Source organism: Marmota monax, unplaced genomic scaffold (genome assembly GCF_021218885.2).
Source record: "Marmota monax isolate L192 unplaced genomic scaffold, Marmota_monax_Labrador192_F-V1.1 WCK01_AAM20220418_F8-fsc00157, whole genome shotgun sequence".
In the NCBI taxonomy this organism is placed as follows: Eukaryota; Metazoa; Chordata; class Mammalia; order Rodentia; family Sciuridae; genus Marmota; species Marmota monax.
Window position 1 is genome coordinate 1,576,703 of NW_026694573.1, and position 25,637 is coordinate 1,602,339.

General features: G+C 45.6%; 1 protein-coding gene across 8 annotated transcripts in view; it reads right to left on the bottom strand.

Annotated features, from left to right (window-relative positions):
• Positions 1-25,543, bottom strand: part of Smpd4 (sphingomyelin phosphodiesterase 4) — a 28,077-nt gene extending 2,534 nt beyond the window's left edge. The window contains exons 1-17 of one of the 8 annotated variants that reach the window (XM_046421091.2): positions 25,522-25,543; positions 22,855-22,938; positions 20,517-20,603; positions 19,753-19,895; positions 19,217-19,292; positions 18,376-18,484; positions 18,219-18,271; positions 17,912-18,063; positions 15,650-15,782; positions 11,525-11,596; positions 7,704-7,790; positions 3,785-3,930; positions 3,085-3,175; positions 2,513-2,613; positions 1,671-1,834; positions 631-836; positions 21-254 (exon numbers count right to left, since the gene is read on the bottom strand). In XM_046421091.2, the coding sequence (XP_046277047.1) occupies positions 21-254; positions 631-836; positions 1,671-1,834; positions 2,513-2,613; positions 3,085-3,175; positions 3,785-3,930; positions 7,704-7,790; positions 11,525-11,596; positions 15,650-15,782; positions 17,912-18,063; positions 18,219-18,271; positions 18,376-18,484; positions 19,217-19,292; positions 19,753-19,895; positions 20,517-20,603; positions 22,855-22,893 (1,893 nt within the window). In that variant the 5' untranslated portion in view covers positions 22,894-22,938; positions 25,522-25,543. Of the gene's footprint in view, positions 1-20; positions 255-630; positions 837-1,670; positions 1,835-2,512; positions 2,614-3,084; positions 3,176-3,784; positions 3,931-7,703; positions 7,791-11,524; positions 11,597-15,649; positions 15,783-17,911; positions 18,064-18,218; positions 18,272-18,375; positions 18,485-19,216; positions 19,293-19,752; positions 19,896-20,516; positions 20,604-22,854; positions 22,939-25,394 lie in introns of those variants that run through there. The other 7 variants (XM_046421087.2, XM_046421088.2, XM_046421090.2 and 4 more) reach the window with 7 other exon arrangements.
• Positions 25,544-25,637: the final 94 nt, after the last annotated feature.

A 25,637-nucleotide genomic window follows, 5' to 3' on the forward strand; every position in this document is an offset into this window, starting at 1 on the left:
ATAAGCTCCACAACTCATACTCGAAATATCTGGCGCAGGTACTCCAGGGCCTTCTCTAGGTACTCGTCTGTCTTCCGGATGCTGTCCTGGCCCATCTCATCCAGGTCATTGGCTGGGTATAGGCCATTTGGATCTGTGGGGCTGAAGCCTAGCCATGACAGGAATGAGTGGCCAGCTGGGCTCTCCACACACTGGTCAGAGATGGACTTAGCAGTCTGTTTGGCCTGCGTGATGAGCTGAGCGAGGCGCAAGACCTGCAAGGGAGGCATGGGCAGGCCAAACTCAGGGGGCCACCTCCTAGCATCTGGCCACTCACTGGACAGATGTTGTTGCCAGCTGAGCAGGGCAGCCCTGGGGAGCTGACCTCAGGAGGTATGCATACCCACATAGGCAAGGGACCAGGAAGAGCAGATTTAAGACTTATGATCTTCCAAATTCTATCTTTATTTAAAAAAAAAATTAGACTTTACTGGAAAAAAAAAAAGTGGGGAGAGGGGACAGGAGCCACAGGACTAGCTACTCAACACCCAATCTCCCTTCTTTCCTCTCTAAATTGTGGGCACCTTCCCAAGTTCTGCCAGTTTTTACATCTTCAGGGTCCCCATGCCAGTGGCAACTCCAATCACTCACCAGGGTCCGAACCTCAGGTCCAAACATTGGGGTATACTTGCAGTCCTGGCCCTCCAGGCCATAGACATGGCTCTTCACCTTGAATGAGGCATCAGTGACAGCTGGTGGCCACGGTGACAGGAAGCTGCCAGTGACTGTGGGGGCTGTGAAGAGCCGGTGCTGGCGGTGGGGAATGACCAGTTCTGGCTCCAGGAATAGCTGCTCACCTGGAAGGTAGGACACAAGTCTGAAACCTGCTTCCCAGAGTACAGTGCTCAGGTACTGACAAGTAGGTGAAGCCAGCAGCCCAAAGACCCAGCACCAGCACCTGATGCTTAGGGGCCCCCTGGCAGTGCCAACAAGAAGGCACAACAAAGCTGAGACATAGCCATACTATTAAACCAAGATCATGCCAGGCATGGTGGTGCACACTTGTAATCCCAGCAATTTGGGAGGCTGAGGCAGAAAGATCACAAGTTCAAAGCCAGCCTCAGCAACTTAGCAAGACCCTATTTCAAAAAATATAAAAGGGGGCTGGGAATGTGGCTCAAGGGGTAGCACCCTTGCCTGGCATGTGCGGGGCGCTGGGTTCGATCCTCAGCACCACATAAAAATAAAATAAAGACGTTGTATCCACCGAAAACTAAAAATAAATAATTCTAAGAAAGAAAGGAAAGAAAGAAAGAAAGAAAGAAAGAAGAAAACCAAGATCATCTCTTGACACTACTGATCACCAAGGAAAATCACATTTCTAATAAAGGTACAGCTGTGGCTTTGCTGCCCCTCTCTTAGGACATACCTGGCCCTACCACCTGGCATGCTGTCCCTGTTTCAGCAGGGAAAAACAGGGTTCAGGGGTTCAGTTAGGCTTAGAGATTTCACTGTCCTGCTGTGTATTAAAAGTTCCCAAACCAACTTGTACTACTTAAGACACCCTGCAAGCCCTAGAGGCACAGGGTTCCTGGGTTCTTCTCCTAAGTGCTGCTTCCTGCCAAGTAAGGATCTGGCCCCAGCTTAACTGGGTGGGGACCTGCCTGATTGGCCCAGGACTGATGACTTACCTTTTTGGATCATTTCGGCCAGGTTGGGCTGGGCAAAGACTTTGGCCACTCGGAACACCATGAGTGCATTCTTGGGGCTGACCAGGTCTGTGCGGAGAGCACGGTTCAAGAAGCCCACAAACAACTTGGTGTACATCAGAAGGTTCTCCTGGACAAAGGGTGCCCTGAGGACCAGGGTGGCAGGTCAAGGGCCAGCCTGAGCAGGACTCCAGGCTAGATCACTCACTAGAGGCAGAAGTTGTGCTGGTCTTCACCCATTAAACCCTTGCTTCTCCCTGGACTTCTAGACTCTGGTCAAGGATTCAAAAAATGGAAGCTCAAGGAAGTCAGGTTTTGGTGGGTAAGGGGTGGAGGGTGGGGGGAGAACAGAGAGAAAGGTGGTACAGAGGCAGGACTTAATGGATCTTCAAGGATGAGGCCCTTCCCAAGGCTACCATGGCAAGGTTGGCCCATATCTTGTCAGGGTAGAGGGAAGAATAGGAGAGGGTTGCCAAGGGAAGGCCTGGGAGTCAGCTATGAGAAACAATAGGAGATGACAAGAGGGTGACTACTTCTCTGTGCTGGTGAAGGGTGGAGGGATGGTTTAGGGGTGACATTTGAGCCAGGAAGTAGGTCAAGGGCAAGGGGATAAAGCATTGTTTTCCTTGGGAAATCCATTGCAGGACATGATAAAGCTCAGTCTAGGAAGAACCAACCTCTGTAACCATTTGTAGGGACTGGGAGAAGAGCCAAGAAGGTAAACAGAGGCAGGGCTGAGACAGTTAATGCATAGCCCCCCTCCCCCCCTGGCTCAACATCCAGCCATGAAAGCTTGTTGCTTGGAGAAGAGAGTAGAGTCTTACCATTTCTCTGACACACATCGGGGCTGGGAATCACTGCTCTGAGCCTGTTTCTCAGGTGCATACCTCCATGGTTGTAGGTAGCTCAGCCACATTTCCAGGACCTGGTGAGGGACACATGTGTCCTGAAGATCTGGTGGCCTACAGACTGATTCCTGGGATGCAGCTCAGGTGGGAAGTTCTGCACTTCAGCTGTGGGCAGGGGATGTGCTGGGAAAGGGCAGGGGATACCCTATGTTCTGGTCTCTTCTTGACTTCAGTATAGATGCCAAAGAATTTCTCCCACATTCTCCCAAGGGACTTGCATACCTGTGATGTTTAACTCTTATGTTAACCCTTCAGGAGCCGGGCTCTCAAGCAGCTAAGCACAGCTGTGTGAGGCTGGGAGCCTGACCAGCACTCAATATAGCTGGGGCAAGCCAGGGCTTTTCTGTACCTAAGGGTTGACTGCAAACTTAAACAGGAAGAATTATATGGCTCACCAAGGCCTCTTCTCCGAGGCCTCAGTGCTAACAGTTGTTTACTTATCAGGGCCCAAAGTACAAAAGCAAAAGTGCAATGGGGCCAACACTCACAGCTCTGAAGGACGCATCTAAGGGCCAGTGGCCAAAGCAGTGCTGTAGGAAGAGGTACAGTTTCTGTTGGACAAACCTTGGGACAGCGGCCCTGAAAGGAAAGGGAGTCAGTCATGTCACATGCCCCAAGGGGGAGGATCTGCTCAAGAGTAGCCTGGCCTGTGGTGTGTAAGAATCTGCTTTTATCGGTGGGGAATACTGAGGATTGAACCCAGGGATACTCTATCACTGAGGATCTCTAATGCTTTTAATTTTTTACTTTGACAGAATCTTGCTAAGTTGTTTAGGATGGCCCTGAACTTGTGATCCTCCTGCCTCAGCTTCTGTAGTCAGTGGGACCACTCTGCCTGAGTCTCTGCTTCACCAGACAGGAACATCGAGGAAAGATCTGTTTTTAGCTACTCTCTTCAGAGAAAATGAAAGTTAAGACAAAAACCCCAAGGACACAGTAAGTGGTTGTGCCAGTGTGATTTCCCCCAACATGTCACCTAGCTCCATACAAGTCACGTACTCTGCTAGCCCATGAGGGTCAGGGCACTGCTCACCTGCCTAGCTTTGCAGAGAACCCACATGCTCTTTGAGCAAGAGGGTTGCCCTTTATCCTACTCCACATGCCCTGGGGAAAAGTCATGATAGGTGACATGCACACCAGAAAAGGACGTCAGAGGCCATGGAAACCCTGTCACAGCCCTGCACTGACCGTTTGAATTCTTCCAGGGGGCTGGTAGCATGAGAATGGGTGGAAGGAGAGGCCTGCTCTGGCTTCAGGCTGTTGGCAAAGGCGTGCAGGTGCTTCAGTAGCAGGCGTACCACCAACACATGCTCTTCAGTGGGTGTGAATGATTCCTGAGGCAGAGAAGGCAGGCATCAGGGTCTGAGAAGGTGTGAGACACCCTGTGCTTAGGCCCCAGGTCTGACCTTATCCCACCCCTGGGCCAGCTGCTCTGCTCCCCGACAGGAGGCAGGGGCCAGGTTGGGATCAGAGCCACCCTCTAGGACCCCACTGTGCCTGACATTCATTGGACATAATGCTGGATTTGGACTAAGACCAGCTCAGTGGTGAAGGGATTCGTCCAGTGCCTATAGCACCTGCCCTGGGGTTGGCTGGTTAAATAGGCAAATCTGCAAAGTGCTTTCCAGTACTTCTTAGCCCTACTTTTGTAACACATGACCATATATTCTCAGCACTGCTGTCTGTGCTGGGCCTCAGGGGTCCCCACATCCTGGCCAGTCAGGACGAGGAACCGAGACAGGCCAGTAACCCACCAGAGTTCTGGACTCAGGGTCACCCACCTGCCTCCTGGGTGTTTGTAGAAAATTCACCGGGGATCACCTTTCAGAAGTGGGAACTTCTTCTTTCTCCCCAGTTCCTTCTCTGGCCACAACCCCAAGCCCTCCCACCTGCTCCCCTTCCTGGCCATGGACAAATGGGGAGTTCAGTCACAGAGGAGCCCAGGATGTCATTTCCTCCATTGCCAGTGAACCTGTGGTCAGCTAAAATTCCCAAGCAAGAGCATCCTCAAGCTTGTGAGCTACACTTCTAATTGACAGCACAAATCCAGGATCTTTGTGGCTAAGACCTGAGAGGACAGCCCTTTTGCTAGCTATAGGGTTTCCCTTGTTTGGCATGAGTGCAGTAGTGTGATTTGGAATTGAACTGTGGAGGCAGGGTGTTGGGGTGTCACCTCAAGGCAGGAATCAGATGAACACACTCCTTTCCCACACTCGCCCCCCCAGTTTTCTTGTGCTTCAAACACATTTGCAATGCTGAGGCCAGCATAGGGCCCAGTCTCCTGGTAGACCCTCGGGTGCAGTAGATCACACACAGGATGCTGACCATTTCACTATCCACTCAGGCTTCCGTCATGAAAATACCCCAAATCTAGGTGATATACCTCACTGACTAAATCTGAGAATAGAACTACAAACAGGAGGTTATTTTCTTCTGTTTGTCTGTAATTTAATTTGTACAAAGAATTTCACTGCCTTTTGTGTGTGTATGTATGTATTACCGGGGATTGAACCTTGGGCTTCATGCGTGCTGGGCAAGCACTCTACTACTGAACTACATCTCCAGTTTTTTTAAAGATTTTTTTGTAGTTGTAGATGGACAGCATGCCTTTATTTTACTTGCTTATTTTTTTAATGTGGTGCTAAGGATTGAACCCAGTGCCTCATAAGTGCTAGGCAAGCACTCTGCCAATGAGCTATAGCCCCAGCCCTCCAGCTCTTTTTAAGACAATGTCTAAGTTGCCCAGGACAGCCTTGAACTTGCATTCCTATCTGTCTCCTGAGTAGCTGTGAGTACAGGCACTCACAATGATGTTCAGCTTTACAATGGTTTTGAAGAAAAAAAAAATATAATATATGATGTCCCCTCTGAAACTCATGTTGAAATATTTTTTTAAGAATTGTTTTTTACCTTGATTTACTTATTTTCACATGGTGCTGAGGATCAAACCCAGCACCTTGTACATGCTAGGTAAGCGCTCTACCGCTGAGCCACAACCCAGCCCTCATGTTGAAATTTAATCCCCACTGTGAGTTACTGAAGTGGGACCAGGTGGGACCTTTAAGAGGTGATTAGGGTGAATAGTTATCCTAAAAGTGGGTCTGCTGCAAAAGCCAGTTTGGCTAGGTACGTCTCATGTTCTTTATCCCTTGCAAGGTGACGTCCTGCATCATCTAAGGACTCTACCAGCAACAAAGCCATCACCAGATGTGGCCCCATGACCTTGAATGAGAGTTGTGAGCCAAAATAAATCTCTGTGTGTGTGTGTGTGTGTGTGTGTGTGTGTGTAAGAGAGAGAAAGAGAGACTGGGGATTGAATCCAGGGGCATTTACCTCCGAGCTACACCCCCAGCCCCTTTTGTTTTATTTTTGGGATAGGGTCTCACTAAGTTGTCAAGGCTGGCCTCAAACCTGCCATCCTCCTGCCTCAGCCTCCTGAGTTGCTGGGACTACAAGTATGCACCACTGTGTCAGGCAATAAATCTCTTTTCTTTATAACTTACCATTCTTTTCAATTTGTTTTATTAGTAATAGAAAACGGACTAAGATACAATAATAATGTTAATGCTAATTAATACTAAAAGAATAGAAGAATATCAATGCCAAACTATAACACCCCAATTCAGGAGGCTTACCCTTTTCTACACCCTCATTCCTGACCCGTGGGGTCCTAAGATGCGATGTCATTCCCATCATCACACGAACTGGTAGTCCACCTTCTCCTGCTTGTGCACCTCTCCCACTTTGCCCCATCCTCTGTTTAATCTCCACTGAGAGTTACTGAGGTGGGACCAGGTGGGATTTTTAAGAGATCTGAGGAGCTAGCTTCTGGGGGCCAGGCTCTAGATGCCTGTTGCTGGCAACCACATGGCACCCTCTCAGGCTACTTTCCTGCTAGGTTTGCCAAACAAAACTTCTCTCCTAACTCCCTAAACTCTCTTAGGCCAAATTCCCATGCAAAATATGATGCCACAGTTGTACTTGGGCCTCTATGCAGTACTGGGGATGGAATCCAGGGACTTGTACATACTAGGCAAGCACTCTACCACTGAGCTACACCTGTAGTCCCCACCTGCTTACTTTCTAAGAATGAATCCCCAAAGCTTACAGCATTTCCTACTGGGCCCAACCTCTCAAGGATTCTTCCCTCACCCCTCTCCTACTCTGGGGATGAATGAGCCAGATGTTTTTCCAGGGATCCTGTTACACATTTGGTCCTCCCATGAGGCTTCTTCTCCCTCCTTAATGCAACCCCTGCTTCTGAGCCCTGCCATATGCTGCAATCACCATCCTCTCCCACCAACACTGGGTGGCCAAGCCATTTTTCTTATCTTGTACTCAAATTCAAGCTTTATTGTTGTGGGATCCTCTCCAGAGTGAGTAGAACAGAGCCCTGGCCACAAGCATGGCTCCACATTTCCACTGTTTCTCACAAATAAGCTAATGTCATCATCCCTGAAATATCTGACAGGTCTAAACTCCACTTCTTGACCTGAATCCATTGATATACTTGTTATTCTGAGTACACCAGCCTCCATGAGGTTACCACCTGATGTCATTTGCTATTGGAAGAGTCTACCAGTAGCTCGCGCTCAACAGGCCAGACCCCACTAGACTGTCAAAGCCCTGAGTTCTTCCCACCCCTTGCTATACATACAGACTTGGGATAGCTGCAGCCTCCAGCAGGTGATGGCTCTGAACAGGGTAGAACCCACACCACCCCTAAGTCCCAAGGCCTCTGCACCTTGGTCACTTCCTGAGCATCATGACCTTGCACAGTGAAGGTGAGCTGAGCCACTGCAAAGCTCACTCTCATACCTGAGAACTTGAGATACCTCTGCTGGTTGGGGTTCACCCAGACACATTTTGTGACGTCAAGGCCATATGCCTCACTCTGTCACATGGCCACATACCCCCAAACCAAGCTAGTCTGCAAAGGTGGAGGCCTGGCCTCCTGTCTCATTCACAGACTATCCCTCTGCTGAATACTAGCCTCTCAATCACATGCAGCAGGCCCCAGCCAGACCTTGCTCTGCCAATGTGCTGACATGCACTGTGTTCCCACTGTGGGGCAAGGGTAAGGGAAGGAAACGAGAGCGGCCAGTACTTGGTAGGCGTGGAGGGCCTGGAGGCTGGGTTGGGCAGGGCTGTGGAGGGCGCTGGAGACACTGAGTCGGTAGTGCAGAACCTCCAGCTGAGAGACAACACAAAGAGAGAAGCCAACAAGAGTCAGGGGGTTGGAAGATGAGGCAGGGTGGGGAAAGGGAGAGATGGGACCAAACAGGACAGGGAAAGGGGGAAGTGGGGAGAGAAAGAACAGTGAGAAGGAGCCCAGAAGGAAGGAGAAACAAACAAACAAACAAAACAAAACAAAACAAAACAAAAACATGTCAGTGGCAATCCAACCAATTTTAGCCCCAGCAGCCTTGGGCCAGCAAAGCACCACCCCTCTCAGTGGTCCAGACCAGGGCCTCCCAGCACAGGCAAACCTACAGCCAGGCCCATTTGGACATATTCTTCAGCCTTACAGACTGAGAAACAGTCAGACCCTCAAGATCACTAGGGAAGCTCCTCAATGTTGCTAGAGCTAAAGGCATCTTCAGCTCTGAAGTTAGCCCAACTCTGTCCTTCGAAAGAACCTGCTCTCCCACCAACCAAGAGACTGCACTACATGTGGTACATGCACACCATAGCCCACCAGAACCCAGGTCCCGCACTAGGACATACTGTCAGCCACCAAGGCCCAGAAGGCTCAGGAAAGAAAATTTTTGTTGTTGTTATACTGATGATTAAACCCAAGGGTGCTCTACTACCGAACTATATCTCCAGCCTTTTTTATTCTGAGATGGTCTTGCTAAATTGCCCAGACTGATCTTTTTTTGATCTTCCTGCCTCAGCCTCCCAAGTGTTGGGATTACAGGTATGCACCACAGCACCAAGCTCAAAAGAGAAACTTGAGAAGCCAGTCCCAGGACTCTCTGTCCAGAAAAGTATATATGCTGTTGGCCCTCTGTAGCTGTAGGTTCTGATCCACAGATGTGACTAATCTTTGATGGAAAACATTCAGGGGAAAAAAAAGTTGCGACTGTATTGATCATGTATAGACTATTTTTTTTGTCATTATTTCCTAAATAATACAGTATAATAACTATTTATATAATATTTACATTGAATTAAGCATTATAAGTAATTTAGAAGTAACTTAAGCATATAGGAGAATATGCATAGATTATATTCAAATACTATATCATTTTATATAAGGGACTTAAAGATTTATGGGTTTGGTATCCTCAGGTGGCAATGCTCCTGGAACCAGTCCCCCACAAATATTGAGGAACAACTGTAATGTACTGGATTTCACTGGTTGTCTTTGAGAAGAAATTTACCAAATTAGTTAGGTAAATGACATGATCAATTCTTATGTGTCTAAAATCCAATCAATGCTCCTTCCACGAATGTTTCTCTCTCAGAACTGAGAGGACAGGGACAGGTTTCCAGGTACAGAGATAAGCACAGGCTCAGCCCACCATGCCCACTCTCTGCCCTCCACACCCCACATTCTGTAAATTTAAGTCCCAACTGTAAATTAGTCCTAACTGTGGGAAGACAGCTGCTTCTACCTCACTAGGATTCCCTGCCCTCCAAATGCACAGGGATCTCAATGGAAGAAGCCCCAAGAATTTGGCTATAGCCACATAGTCCTAGAGGCAGCAGGAACCCTGAGGCTGGGACAGCCCAGGAACAAGGGTGACAGCTGAGCTAGCATGCTGTCTGGTCCCCAGCCCAGGATCCTCTACCCTACTGACCTGCACCATCACTGCCTGCTGATATACCCTTCATCTAACCCAGCCCAGAGCAGGCCTGGCACAGAAAAGGCCATGCCTCCTGCCAAAGCAGCATGCCTGCCAGGATTCATACAGGAGAGCTCAGAATGCACAAGTCAATGCTGAGAAATGCAGGGCCGGGTGGGAAGCACAGTAGGATGGCAAAGGCCCCTCATAGCTTTCCTCTGTACCAGACCCCAGACTTGGATGCAGCACTCAGGGAGCAATCTGGGAGTAGTTTCCCAATTGAGTCTCTGCCCCTCCCTGTAGAAACACAGGGCAAGTTCCACAGTCACCTACAGAGCCATAGCTGTCACTGTCCCCCAGCCACTGGGCAGTGAATGCATGCCCTGAACCCAGCCTGGCCAGAATGGGACTTAGGTGCTGCACTTCTTGCATCTAGAAATTAGAGAGGGGTTGGCAAGGACTTCCATAAGATAGGGACAGCACAGGTCATGATAAGCAGTTAAGGGGCCTTGAATGATGGGGACTTCCACAGCTGTCTTCCCCCAGCTCCCATCCACTCAGTATTCTTGGGTTTTGTTTTCTGCCTTAACAGGAGAAGCCAAAGGGCAGATGCTCTTTGGGCACTGTCCTTCCATTGCCAATCATTCTGGGCAGGTCTCACCCAAGGTCTGGCCAAGAGGAAGCTGGGGACAAAAGGGAAGGTGCTTTCCTTCCTGAGGATGGACAACCCACTGACCTTTCTGCATGGCTCATGAAGACACAGAATCTTCATGTGACAGTCCAGAAGGGCCTTTCTGGTTGACCCTTGAAAGTAGGTATAGCTTCCACTCACTTAGAAGGCAGTATAAGCACAAAGGAAGACAATGCAGCAAAGCATCATGCACAGGACTGAGTGAGCCTCCCAGGGTCCCAGGGGAGAAGTTTAGCTCTGGGAACCAACTTGAGAGAAGCCCAGCTGCCATGCGCTAGCTAGGAACATAAAGCAAGGCTACATTGGAAGCACTGGAAGAAAGGGCATTGCAGGCTCTTTGTGTTCAAGGGGCACAGGACAGAGTCTTTAGCCTTTCCACATTCTCCTCCTCCTATGTGATGCCAAGGATGGAGATTTGGGGTGCCGTGTGCTTTGAGAGAGCAGCAGTAGGTACAAATCTCATTCTCCACACAGCAGAGCACTGGGGTTATAGAACTAGGACTCCGCAGCAGGAGCAGAACCATGATCTTTCCCAAAATCTGAGATAATTTATCACATACCCTTCTCATTTTTAATTTCATCACCCACCCATAGACTCTTAAAAATCTTGAAATTTTTAAGAATTCTGTGGAGTTGTCACAAAATCAACATCTATAGAGCAAACTTATACACAGAAACCATGGCAACAGACGGTACAGTTAATGCTGCCTTGGGTAGGGGCTTGGGTATGTGATTCAAGTTATTTACAGTATGTGAACCTTGCTGTGACTCTAAGTGCCTATGCAGACACTCACTAATATGGGCCCAGTCCGAGGCAGAAATAGCTGGAGGTTCCAGGGACTCTGCCACCTCCATGTCTCAGCAAATGAGCATGCTGCCCAGGGAAGGAGGGAGAAGAAAAGCCATAGAAAGGGAGGGAGGAGGAGGAGGCAGGCTGGGCCATATGCAGGAGAGCAGCAGGCCCCATCCACTATAAAAATGTTTTGTTGTTGTTGATGCTCTGGAGTAGGTAAATGCAGTGCAGGCAAGCAAAGAAGGTTTGGGTTCACTAGTGGTAGGGGTCTGTGGAGGGCTATCACCTCACCTGAGAGCATGAGAGTATTGCTGATAGCAATGGGGAAACCAGGATGTGACTCCCAGAGGCAACTGCAGCTTCCCCTACCCTCAGAGCAATAGCACCAAAATCTCAGCCATTCCTGCTACAGGAAGAATCCACATAGGGAGACCCCCAGAAGGACAGACCACTTAAGGGCTTAGCCCTTGAAGTGCAAGCTGCCCGTATAACTGGAGAACAATACTCATTTGTGTTCAACGTCTGAGTAAGGGGTAGATGGTGGGCTTCTGTGTCCCATCATCTAGGCTGTGACAACTAACTCAGACTATGGACAAGGAATAGCAGATTGACCAGGGTCAAAGGCAAGAGGTAGACCAACTATGGTAACATACCTTGGCATGAGGAGACTGCATTTTTTGGTACATCTCCAAGGAGTAATGATGAAGCCACATTTCAACAAAAACCTGCAAAAGAGCATGATCGAAATTGTTTGACAACAGTGCCAAGACCATTCAATGGGGAAAGGAGTCCTTCCAACAAATAGTGCTGGGAAGACAGTTGTCCGCATACAAAAGAATAAAATACCACACATAAAATTAACTCAAAATGGATCAGCAGTCTAAATGTAAGAGCTAAAACCATAAAACTTAGAAGAAAACATAGAGAAAGCTTCATGACAATAGATTTGATCAAGACTTTTTCATTATGAGATCAAAAGCACAGGCGAATAGAAGGAAAAAAGACATTGTGATATTATTAAAACCAAAACTTTGGTGATTCAAAAGATACTATCAACAGAGTAAGGCAGTCCACAGAATGGGAGAAAATACTTGCAACCACACATCTGATATAGGGTTAATTTCCAGAAATATACACAAAGTCTAAAACTCTATGACAAAAAGTTAAAACAACCTGACTGAAAAATGAAAAAACATCTTTCTGGGTGTAATGGTGCATGCCTGTAATCCCAGCAACTCTGGAGGCTAAAGCAGGAGGATCATAAATTCAAGGCCATCCTCAGCCATTTAGTGAGGATTTAAGCAACTTAGCAAGACCCTGTCTCAAAATAAAAAGGGTTGGGAATGTGGTTCAGTAGAGAAACCCTTCAGGGTTCTATCCCCAGCACCAAAAAAAACACCTAAATACCTTGAATAGATATTTTTCCAGAGAAGATTTATGAATGGCCACTAAGATGCTCACCATTAACTAATCATTAGAGAAACGCAAATCAAAATGAGATACTACTTCAATATTGACCACAGGGTCGCTATTATCAAAAAATAATTGATCATAAAAATGTGGAGAAAATAGAACTCTATGTACCCCGCTGGTGGGAACATAATAAAATGGTACAGAAACTCTAACAAAACAGTATGGTGATGCCTCAAAAAAAAATTAAACATAAAATTAACATGTGATTCAGCAATTCCATTCCTAGGAATATTGGGTGTACCCTAAAAGATCTAAATACTGGATTTTTTTTTTTTTTTCTAATGTAGTACTAGTGATTGAACCCAGGGGCTCTCTACCACTGAACTATATGCCCAGTCCTTTTTTTATTCTTGGTTGTCCATAGACCTTTATTTTATTTATTTATATGTGGTACTGAGCATTGAACCCAGTGCCTCCCACATGCTCGGCAAGCACTCTATGCTGAACTACAACCCCAGCCCCTGCCCAGTCCTTTTTATTTTTTGAGATAGGGTCTTAATAAGTTGCCAAGGTTAGCCTCAAACTTGTGATCCTCCTGCCTCAGCCTTAAGTTGCTAGGATTACAGGCAGAGTACCTGGCTGAAAGCTGGATCTTGAGATATTTGTACCCTTATGTTCATAGTAACATTATTCCCAATAGCTAAAACTGGAACCAACCCAAATGTCTATCAACAGAAAAATGGATAAACAAAAGATGATATGTACATATAATAGATATATCCATATAATAATTCAGCCTTAAAAAGGAGGTTATGCTAAGTAAATACTGTGTGTAATCTAGATAAATATTCTAAGATATGAAGTACCTAGAGTAGTCAAATTCATAGAAACAGAAAACAGAATAATAATTACTGGGGGTTGGGAAGGGGAAAATAGATCACTGTTGTTTAATGGGTATTCTTTCAGTTTTTGAAGATAAAAAATGTTTCAGAATTTAGATGCACAACAATGCGAATGTACTTAGTACTACTGAACACTTATAAAAAATGGTTAAGATGATACAATTTATGTTATATTTTAACCACAATTAAAACTTTTTGGGCTGGGGTTGTGGCTCAGCGGTAGACCGCTCACCTGGCACGTGCATGCGGGACCCTGGGTTCGATCCTCAGCACCACATAAAAAACAAATAAGTAAAATAAAGGTATTGTGTCCAATTACAACTAAAAAATAAATATTTAAAAAAAAAAAAAAAACCAACTTTTCATTAGCTGGGCATAATGGGGCAGGCTTATAATTCCAAGTGACTCGGGAGACTGAGGCAGGAGGATCCAAGTTTGAGGCCAGCCTCAATAATTTAGTGAGGCCCTAAGCAACTTAGTGAGACCCTGTCTCAAAATAAAAAATAAAAAAATGGCTGGGGATGTGGCTCAGTGGTAAACCTCTGGGTTTAATTCCCAGTACCAAAAACAACTTGAAACAGAACTCTTCAACTCTGTCCTGAAAGTGTCCGTTCACCTGCCTTCCTCATAGCCAACACAGCACAGAGCCCACATTAGCTTGAACCATCTGGACTACCATGGTCTGCTCTATGAACAACAATATGACAATTCCTATCATTTCTACCTCCTAGGGCTGCTGTGAAAAATAACCTGGGGGCTTCTAAAAGCACAGCACTCCACACACCACTACAAGGTAGGAGATCAAATCCCATCCTATTCATGTTCCAGGCTGTCAATAGCAATACTATGGATAACAAGTCAGCCCCAGAATCTAGCATCAGAACCAGATGATTCTCTCTAGAGCCTGGGTGGCCAGCACACAGAAGGGCAGAACTGGGCTGGGGTTGTAGCTCAGTGGTAGAGTGCTTGCCTAAAATGTTTGAAACACTGGGTTCATTCCAGCACCACATTAAAATAAAGGTATTGTGTGCATCTACACCTTAAAAATATTATATATGTATATGTATATGTGTATATAAACAAAAGAAAAAAGGGTAGGACCACTTAGGACGTGAGCAAGCCCAAGCAAGGGCCCCCTCCCATTTGCATCTCCTGACACGAAGGGTGGTGGCTCCCTTCTGACCAAAGTGGAGGCTTTGTAGGGCCCTCATGTTTCAGCATCATAAAAATGCTTCTCTGGGGGCTGGGGATGTGGCTCAGGCGGTAGCGCGCTCGCCTGGCATGCGTGCGGCCCGGGTTCGATCCTCAGCACCACATACAAACAAAGATGTTGTGTCCGCCAAATACTAAAAAAAATAAATATTAAAAAAAAAAAAAAAAAAAATGCTTCTCTGGCAAGATTTAATACCCACAAGATGGTGTTCAAAAGGAAACATCTTAAAACAACATGTGAGAGGATCAGAGGACCAGGGTGGGATGTACAGCATTCACACAATGATTTCTCTTTTTTTAAAAAAAACTCCCTCTTTCTTTCTTCTTTTGTATGGAAATGCAGGACACTAGGGATTGAACCCAGGGTGCTCCACCAGTGAGCTACATATCTAGATCTTTTTTTTTTTTTTTTAACATTTTATTTATTTATTACTGTGTATGTTTTACAGGGATTAAACCCTGGGGTGCTCTACCACTGACCTATATTCTATGCCCTTTCTGAGATAGAGTCTCACTAAATTGCCCAGGCTGGTGCCGAAGTTGCAGTCCTCAGGCTCCTAGTGGTAGGATTACAGGTGTGTGCCACCATGACCAGCAACTGCAATGATTATATCACCAAGAGAAAAACAAAACAAGTCAGAAACAGTGGTGCATACTTATCATCCTAACTACTTGGGAGGTTGAGGCAAGTTTGAGGGCAGCCTTGGAAACTTAACTAGACCTTGTCTCAAAATAAAACATTAAAAGGACTGGGGATTTAGTTTAGTGGTAGAGCACCCCTAAGTTCTATCCCCAAGCAAAACAAAACTCTTGTAGTTGAACAGGGAACCTGTGATGGAAAACATCATCAATAGCGTATTGGTTAAACAGGTGGATAGATTTCTTTTCACAGGTTTTCTAAATGTCTCAGCAGGAAAATGCCAACATTTAGTACTACCTTCAGGCTCACAAGATGTTTTGAGCATTCTACCCTATATGGTGGAGAGTGGTTGAGCAGTTTGTTTTGAAATGGAAGCAGAGGGGGCTGGGATTATGGCTCGGCGGGGGAGCGCTCGCCTAGCACCAGCAGGACCCAGGTTCAATCCTCAGCACATATTAAAAAAAAAAAGTCATTGTATTGTGTCCATCTACACCTAAAAAATATTAAAAAACAAAAAACAAAACAAAACAAAACAAAACAAAAAAACCCCCACTATTTTTCTAAAAAAAAGAAATAGAAGCAGAGACAGACCCAGCCTCCTGGGCTCTCACCTGGAGGAGAGTTTCTGACCTCCAGATCTCATGGGAGGCAGGGTCTGCATTCACAGATGTCTGATGAGAGATGTGTCGCTTCAGAAGGCTGGTGTGATGAAGGCCGTAGGAGGCAAAGGGCATGGCTGGTGTCCTGACAGTGATATGAAAACAGGCCTGAGTTAGGGATTATTGCTGTCTAAGCTGGGGGCAATCTGGATATCAAAATCAATGATGTCAGTAACTGAATATAAGATATTGAACCATATACAACAACCCCCAGGTCCATATTTATATTCTTTTTTTTTTAATTAATTTTTTGTAGTTGTAGATGGATAGCATACCTTTATTTTATTTGCTTATTTTTATGCGGTGCTAAGGATAGAACCCAGTACCTCACAAATGCTAGGCAAGTGTTCTGCTACTGAGCTACAACTCCAGCCTGTGATATTCTTAAATAAATAAATAAGGGAGAAGGGACTCCTTACCATAGAGTCCCCACTTAATAAATGTTGAAGGGATGAAATCAGAAAATCACCATTTGGCAACTGCCCAATTAATATCTGATTTGGGTAAGAATCAACAGTGGATGCTAACATGAGTGATGATTACATACTCTCAATTTATCTTCCCACTAAATCCTCAGTATTAATTTAGGGCAAAGTATGGATTTAACAATAGAAAAATCTGGCTAACACCCTTAACCCAATGACCAAGCTCATATCACCAGTATTAGGGCAAAGGGACACCATGAGTCTCCCAACTGGACACCAGGGAAAAACCAAACATCACAGCTGTTGTGCTTCTGCCCAAAAAGTCCAAGCTGGGCCTAGCCATGAGCGGACAAAAAACAGACAGCTCAAGTGAGGGAGCATCAACACACAAGTGGCCTGTATATTAAGAGGAGCCATGGTTGGGAAAGACAGAGACTGAGGGACTGTTCCAGACTGAAAGGCACTAGAGAAACCAGTGCACACAGCGAGCAAGCCTGTGTCAGGCTCAGTTAGGTAACAGATGTGAGTTGGGTGGCTGACGGCAAACTCTTCACAGGGTCTGAGGATTAGGTGATGACTGGTAGCAGTACTAGCTACCATGTAACAACAGTATTCCTGCTGTGGACAGAAGTACCATTGTCATGTAGGAGAATGCAACAGCTTTTGGGAAATACAGTTTGGAATATTAAGAGGTCCTGGGGTAGCATATCTATAAGTTGTTCCAACAGTCCAAGGGGGGTGGGAGGAGGGTGTGCGTATGTGTGTGTGTGTGTGCGCGTGCACGTGCTATAGGAATGAATTTAAAGAGAAAGGATTAAAGAGACATTGCAAAGTGTCAACAATTTGAGAATCTGGGTGAAAGGATTATGGAACATTTTTGTTACTTTTCTGTAAGTCTGAAGTTATTTCCAAATAAAAAGTTTAAATAAACCAAGAACAGAATACTTCTTGGAAGCTGCATTCTGTCTTAGAGAGGGTATGACTCCAACCCACCTCCAAATCCTGCTTAACCAGAGTACAGTCAAGGTCACCAGCTACTGTTGTCACCTAGGCAGCTTCTCCTGTCTCCTGAACCTATCTCTCCACTCTCTGAGGGCATCAGTCCACACATGTGAGTTTTGTCTGAAGGCATGGCCTAGTGTGCATATGTCAGCAAATATGAGCTGGGTCAGTATCTGCAGCACACAGCCTGTATGCAGCCTCCCAGTGTAGGAGCTGGGCCAGTGAGGTTAAGAAGTAGGAAAGGAACACAGGCAACTGCTACTAGAGAAGGAGGGGCTCCTGTAGAAAGTTGGCCAAGACGTCCTGAGTTAAAAGTCTATAATGGCTCCATGGAGTCATCCAGAGAATGCTCAGGATGACTTAGGCTAAGACTGCTACACATCCCCTAGATGTGCAGTACAGCATTAGGCTCAGTCTATATAACCTGGCACAAAAGGTTTTTCATCCCATGGCCTCCCCCTATTATTTTTAGTCCACAGGACAATTGTTCACCTTACACCCTGCTTGCCACATCAATGGGGTTTAGATGCTACAACTGGTGAGGGTTGTTATGAGAACATAAGCCTGTTCCCATACCAGAAGGTCATAAATAAAGCCACAGACCACCAAAAACTACAACACAAAATGCCCTCCAGTCTGTAGTAGGATGGCTGGCATCGGGATATGAGAGGTAAGAAAAATCAGAGACTCTCAAACAATGGGTGGTACCCCTGTCTCTGTAGGCAATGCCACTGACCGGGTCACTTCTTTATAGAAGAGCCAGGCCTTTATGACCAAGGCGTCTTACCTGGGAGCTGGTGAGGGGCTGGTCCCCCCTGGACTGGAAGAGAGTGGGGGAGGCACACTGCCTTCAGTGGGCAGGAACCACGACAGGTACCTGTCGACCAGGATGAAATAGGCACAGTCTGAAGTACGGACATGGAGGGACACAGGTAGTGGCTAGAAAACCAAACTCATTATTAGTGTGGGCTCTGGGTTCCAAGCTAGCTTCCTCCAAGCACCAACAACTACAGGGATACCCCAGGCCAAGCCCCCACCCTTCACAGCAGGACTTGGTAAAGCAAGAAGGCACTCAAGAGGCATTCCTTCTGTACCTTTTGAGTGATGAGGCTCAAGGCAAAGAAGAATATGTAATACTCAAATGGATCTGACAGCAGTGTCAAGGAGCAAAACAGTATTGGTGGGCCACCCTCCAATGATGTGTACTGAGCTATTCACAGCCTCCCCACCATTCAGGACACCAAAGGATACTGAGGGCCAGGTTCAGGCCAAGGCCCCCAGTTGGGGGGAACTGGACCTTGTTGTGGTACAGAGGGCTGTCGGGGAGGACACGCTCCTGGATAGATGCCTTCACAGGGCCCTGCAAAGAGAGGAATGTGGGCTCATGGGCAGACTCCAGCACTGTGCCCTCCAGGTAGTGCTGCCCTTTGGGAAGGCTGCTAAGGAAGAGACCAGCACACAGAACTTGCCTATGTGGATAATGTCCTTCCTGTGGGCAGTGCTTGGACAAAAGAGGTTTTGCTTATAATTTTTCCTTTTATCCTCAAAAAAAGTTATAAACAGCAAGCGTAGCAGCTGGGTGTGTTTTTAAGTCCATTTCCCTTGCTTTTCTTTTTTTCTTAAAATTTACTTTTTAGTTGTAGGTGGGCACACAATATCTTTATTTCATTTTTATGTGATGCTGAGGATTAAACCCAGTGCCTCATGCATGCTAGGCAAGTACTCTACCACTGAGCCACAACCCTAGCCCTCCCTTGCTTCTTAAACCCACATAGGAAGTCATTCCTCAATTTTCCCCTAAAAGACTGGAGGCTCAGAATATCAAAGTAAGCAGTCACATGGCTCTGTTGGCCGCTCAGTCAGGAGCACATCAGGCAGCATAATGCCTTCTCCACTGGCAGAGTTTGGAATGATTTTTTAAAAAAGTTGATATTAAAAATTCTAATGTGTGATGCCTCCTGAGCTCTGACCAGACTCTGGAATTCTCCTGCCCACTGTCACCACACCTCTAAGCCTCTGCCCCCTCACGATCATAGCTACTTTCCTGAACACTCTGCCTCAAACACCATTCTCACCATCATGGCTTACTTACAGGGAGGTAGGATACAGGAAAGTCAAACTTATAGTCTTCAGCTTGGAGTTTATAAACCAACTTCATCATTGGGCCACTGAACATTAAAAAAAAAAAAAAAAAAAAAAATCAAACAAAAACAGGATAAATCAACTACAAACTACCTTGTTCTGATTCCCTCACCCCGCTGTACTGGGGATTGAACCCACCAGGGCTTCATGCAGGCTAGGCAAGTGTTCTACCACTCAGCTACATCCTCAGCCTTTCTAATTTTATTTTTAAGACAGGGTCTCATAAGTTACACAGGCTGGTCTTGAACTTGTGCTCCTCTTTCCTCAACCTTCTGATTATTACCATACATGGCTGATTGATTATTTCTTATATTTAAGAAAAAGGGCTGGGGATATAGCTTAGTTGGTAGAGTGCTTGCCTTGCATGCACAAAGCCCTGGGTTCAATCCCCAGCACCACCAAAAAAAAAAAAAAAAAAAGAGTTATTTGAAAATGGGGTCATTATGAGGAAGCACCCCATCCTTCTCCAGCTGCAAACCAACCTACCCAGGGTCTAGAAATTCCATTGCAATGTTGTATTCCACAGGGTTCATACGCCCTTGTAGGCAGCGGAGGTTCCAGCCAATGAGAATGCCATCCAGGCTACCAAAGATGCTCTCTACTAGCCATGGGAAGATGGTGTGCAGCTCCTGAAACAGTGTACAGTAAGCCTTTAAGCAAGCTGGCAGAGGACCAGTGCCCACTCCCATCCCAGCTTTATGTTGCACCACAACTGCCCACCTCCCTCTAAGGAGGTCACTCCTTGGTAAAGATTCATAAGGCTAGCCCTGCATCCATAAAAACCCTTGTGCTACAGTGAAGAGCAGCTTTGGTTTCTTCTACTGGGGTTACTTACATGCCAAAACAAGCGTCACTACATTATATTTGGGGCAGATAAATAAGTGAACCTGTGATTAAAAACTTTTTAATTAAATATCAGAAATTCTGATCTTAAGAGACATTAAAAAGGAGAATAACATTCTTTCACAATCAGGCCCCTGAAATTTAACCATGATCTATTGTCATCTGATATTAATTTTTTGTCCAGGTCAGCTTCTTGGGCTTGACTCTTCAAGGTGTGAATTAAGACATATTTCTAAGGATTTATCTCTCAACTTTGGCACTATTGACATTTTGAGCTGGATACCTGCTTGTTGCAGGGGACTGTCCTGTGCACTATAGGATAGCTATAGCACTCTATACCTCTATATACGAGAGATATGTAAAAATTATATGATATGTTGCAAACACAGAGGCTAGCAGAGCTGTACCTTTGCTGGAAAATCCTCAATGACTTTCACCAGGTCTTGGCACCTCTGTGCAAAAGGTTTATTTATAGAATCAGCTTTTAGGCTAGCCTAGAAAATAAAGAGGAAAAAAATAAATAAAATAAAAACATGAAGTATTCACTGCACAGTTTTTGCAAATATTCTGGCTCAAATCAAAACAAAAATCCAAACCAGAGATGGAGTTGTGTTTCAGTGGTAGAGCACTTGCCTAGCACGTGTGAAGCTCTGGGTTCGATTCTCAGCACCGCATATAATGAATGAAATAAATAAAGGTCCATCAAGTTCTAAAATATATTACCCCCCTCCGCCCAAAAAAAATCCAAACCAAGTATAGTCACACACTTGTAATCTCAGCTACTTGGAGGTGACTGAAGCTGGAGGATCACAAGTCAGTCCAAGGTCAGGATGGACAACTTAGCAAGACCCTATTTCAAAATAAAATCTTAAAAAAGGGTTGGGGGTGTAATTCAGTGGTAGAATACTAGCCTAGAATGTGTGAGGCCCTGGATTGGACCCCCTGTACTGCCCTGCCACCACATGAAAATGAATAAACACATAACAGAAATCTAAGCAATAGTATGAGTTATACAACCACTGGCCTGGTCCCTGGCACCTCATGCGCATGGTCCTGTGTGTATCAGTGGCTCAAATAATGCTATTGGAAGAGAGAAGTTTTAATTCTATACTCCTCTAGATCAGTAATTTTCAGGCTTGCTTCCCAACATCCTCCTTTAGGCATCTTGTTACCTCAAGAGTGCAGAGTCAAAATGAAACTGACTTCCACTCACCCACAAGCAGAGGTTCCTACCAGTGTCAGCCCACACAGCCAGGAGAGGATTTGTGTTATGTAGGGTACCTCTCACAGTTCTCAAGTACTCACTGAGTTTGTACACATGAATTGGAAAATTCTCACCTCATTAACCACTCATGATTATAGCACTGAGATCATCAGTGAGAATGCCCAATAAAATAACGAGGGTTGCAGCAGAAGCCTTGGCCTTGCTAAACTGTTGAGGCTGACCTTGAACCTGCAAACCTAACCTCCTGCCTCAGTCCACAGGGCTGCTGGGATTACAGGTATATGCCATCAAGCCCAGCTAACCCTCCACTCCCATCCACCAGTATTAGGGATTAAACCAAGGGTGCTTTGCTACCAAGCTATAGTCCCAGCCCTATTTTTTGAGACAGAAGTCTTACTAAGTTACTCTGATCTTGCAATCCTCCTGCTTTAACCTCCTGAGTAGCAGGGATTATAGTTATCTACTAGTACACTTGGCTTTTGTTTTTTTCTCTTTGTTTCCTGGCAATATGGGGATTAAACCCAGGTGCACTCTACCTTGGAGCGACATCCCCAGCCCTTTTTTTATTTTGAGATAGTCTTACTGAGTTGGTACAGTTGGCCTTTAACTTGTGAGCTTTTCCCTAAGACTTTCAAGACACTGGTATTACAGATATATACCTCCATGCTCAGTTTCTCTCTTAATATTAAGGAATCTACTGGACTCATTACCTTAAAAAATATGGCAGCCTGAAACTGTAGTCAACACTAACCACGAAAGAAATGAAGAGATCAGCAAAAATTCAGGATAAGAACCAAGGAAATCTATCCAAGGTCATGGGATATGGGCAAAGAACCCTAACTATAAAAATAGACCTCTATGCAAATATGTTCATATCAGGAAGAGATGCCAGAATTTTAACAAGAGGGCTTTATACCCAAGGATGTCTAAAGCCAAATTAGGGTGGATTTCACTGGACTGGACTCACTCATGAAGACCTGGGCTGTTCAGGCCATGTATCAGGCCTACTGGCTTTAGTAGGGTGCACCAAGGAAGAATGTCCTTTCAAATAGATGTTTACAAAAAGAATTCTCTGGGAACTGAAATTAGAAATCTTCGTCTCTGATATCTGCTTTATAACTAACTTCTCTAGAATCGTGTTTAACACTTAAATGTAGTCCTAACTACCCCCAATATAACAGGGTCTCCCCATTTCTCATTGACAACATTTATGATTTCTGATGTACATTCTCACTACTCCTCCTCATGCTTTGGGAAGTAGGGGAAAATGGCATCTAAATTTGAATGGTAGCATTGTGTAGATAAGAAAGAGTTCAGAGATTGCATAAACTCAAAGTCCTATACCAATAAGGAGGAAAAGTCAAGCTTAAGCATTCTAACCCCTAAGTATGGTGTTATTTCCATCATACATCCCTTAAAAACAACCACTAAAGTTCTTCAGATCGGTGGAAAGAACTCCCAAGTCTCTATGCTATAGAACTATCATTACTTTAATGCTCCCAAATGTACCTGATACTTACTAGTAAGAAGCTGGGCTGCTGCAGGTGAGGGAATGCCATGGTAGCCTCCTGTGGAGAGTCAAAAATGATTGCCTTAGGAAACCACTGTGGAAGAACAAAGATGAAATCTCAGTATCTGCCATACAATAGAATGTTATGCAGTTTTAAGATGCCCAGGAGAACATCTGTGTAACTGAACACATGCTGCCCTGTCAATTTCCATTTTTTATAGAAATGCCATTCTCATACAGTTTATGATGGCCAGCTTCAGAGCCACACTTGTAGTAGTGAATCCTTACTAGATGCCAGAACTGGCACTTATACTAGATGCCAGAACTGGTTCTCAGGGCTTTCCATATATTTCGTCATCTAATCCTACCTTAAAGGCAGTCCTTCAAAAGTCCTATATTTTGGTTATTCAATCACTTATCTAAGTACTGCTGTGAAGGAATTTTGCAGATGCAATTAAAAGTCCCAATTCAGTGGATTTTAAGATAAAAGAGCAGTCCAAAACTAATAAGTCTATTCTACAACTCCAAAGAATTGCATTCTGCCAACAACTTAAATAAGCTTGGAGGCAGATTCTTCCCTAGAGCCTGCAGATAAAAGTAAAGACCCTAGCTGAGCCTGCCTGCTCTTCTTATGTAACTGTGGGATAACAAAATGGATGCTGTTTTATGCTGCTAAGTTTGTAAAACAAGAATAGTAAACACATCCTCACAACAACCCACGAGATCAGTACAGATGAGGAAACAGGCAGAAAGGTTCTAAGTCACTTGCCTCCACCTAGCTAGTAAATAGTAGAACTCTCATAGACAGATGGATAAAACACATCACTTGTGCTCTGTACAGTGAACAAATGTAAGAGAAGAGCAAACTCTGTCAAGGGAACATTTGAATGGGCCATCAAACAATTAGGGAGGTTAGGCGCAATGGTGTGTGCCTGTAATCCCAGCAGCTCAGGAAGCTGAGGCAGGAGGATCGCAAGTTCAAGGCCAGCTTCAGCAATTTAATGAGGCCCTAAGCAACTTAGCAAGACACTGTCTGAAAAATAAAAAGGGCTCTGGGATGTGGCTCAGTGGTTAAATGCCCCTGGGTTCAATCCCTGGTACCAAATGAATGAATGAATAAATAAATAAATAAATAAAAAATAAAAATTAGGAATGGGACTGTCTCTCCCTTCTTGGCCCAGAATGTGAGATAGCCCGCAATCTCCCTTGAATGTTTCTGCTTTCCTAAATAAATCTTTTTGTCTCTGGAAAAAAAAAAAAAAATTGGAATGGCTCTTTAGATTCATACTTTCTTCCCAGAAAACAGAAAACAGAGTTGGACTGAGCAAAGAGGAAGCTTGAAGAGTCCCACCAAATTGCTAGTGACAGCTTTCCTGGCATAGCTCTGCCCAGCACACAATTAAAGAAGCTGAAGTGACAACTGGAAGATTATATGGAAGGAGACTGGTTGGGCATAAGGAAGTTATGTAGGCAGTTGGGGTGTTGAGAGGATACTCAAATCTTTGCCACTTGGTAAGAGAAATACCCCCCAGGCTATTTCAATTCATACTAGTTATCAGTTTCAGTGGAAAACTGAAATCGCCTCAGTCCTGACCTACTTGGTTAAAGGGAACATTGCATTACTCCAAATTGATCGGGGCAACATAAAATTGTGAACTGTTTCATAATAGCAGAGATTTCGAGGTGAAGTGAAAGTGTATATTTGCTCAGAGGAAGCTTTCTTAGGCAACGACTGAAAAAATGTAGCCCAGAGTTATAAAATTCGGATCTTTCCAAGAGGGCAAAGATTCCTATACCCTCGTTACACCCCTCCGCGCGCAGTGCACCAAGAATTCGCCTCATCCCGCCCCTTCCACACCCACTTTCTTCAAGAGCTGCTAGGACTCTGGGGGTTTCGGGTGGCGGCAGTCCTCAGCCGGTGCCAATCAGATCTAGAGTATAGCGCCACTGATAAGACCTCACCTGTTCCTTACAACGTTCTATGGAGTAACGTATCAAGAGTCTCCTATTACAGAGGAGAAAACTGAGGCCCGGAGAAGTCGAACCATGCAAAGTAAAAAGGCTGGGCCAAGATCCACACCTGGCTCTTCCACACTGTTGAGCCCAAGGCTCAGTTTTTTAAAAACATTTTTTATTAGTTATTAACACACCTTTCTAATTTATTTAATTGCTTATATGTGGTGCTGAGAATCGAACCCAGTGCCTCACACATACTAGGCAAGCGGTCTACCACTGAGCCCCAGCCCCAGCTCACAAGGCTCAGTTTTCAACTTGAAGCTTTCCTTCCATCACTTCGTTCAACGAACGTTAACAGAGCACCTACCGGGATGGGGTGCGCAAGAAGGTGGAATAAAGGTATAGCCCAGGAGAGTGGCATAAAGGCCCAGACGGGAGCCTTGGCTCCCCTGTAGGCCTGGCCCAGGCTGAGTAGCCGGGGCCCGGTCCAAGTCCCGGGGCTCGCGAAAGAACGGAGACGGCCTCGGCGAGGGCTCGAGGACAACGACGACGACGGAGCATGGAGCTGTCTCGCGCGCTTTTCCCGTCACTCACCTGTGGGACCCCTATCACCACTTGCCTCAGGTATGGAAGCCGCCATTCGGCGACCCGGCGCCGAAATGTCGTCATCACAATGCGCAGGGCGTTACGCCTCCTGGCCGGGCGGGAAAAGTGCCCCTACCTTGAAAGGCGCGTGCGCAAAGCGAAGGCCGGCCAGGGTTTGAGATGTAAGGGAGGTGGTCCTGAAAGCGCGTGCGCAGTTGCAGCATCTGCGCCCCTAACGCCTGTTTAGCCATT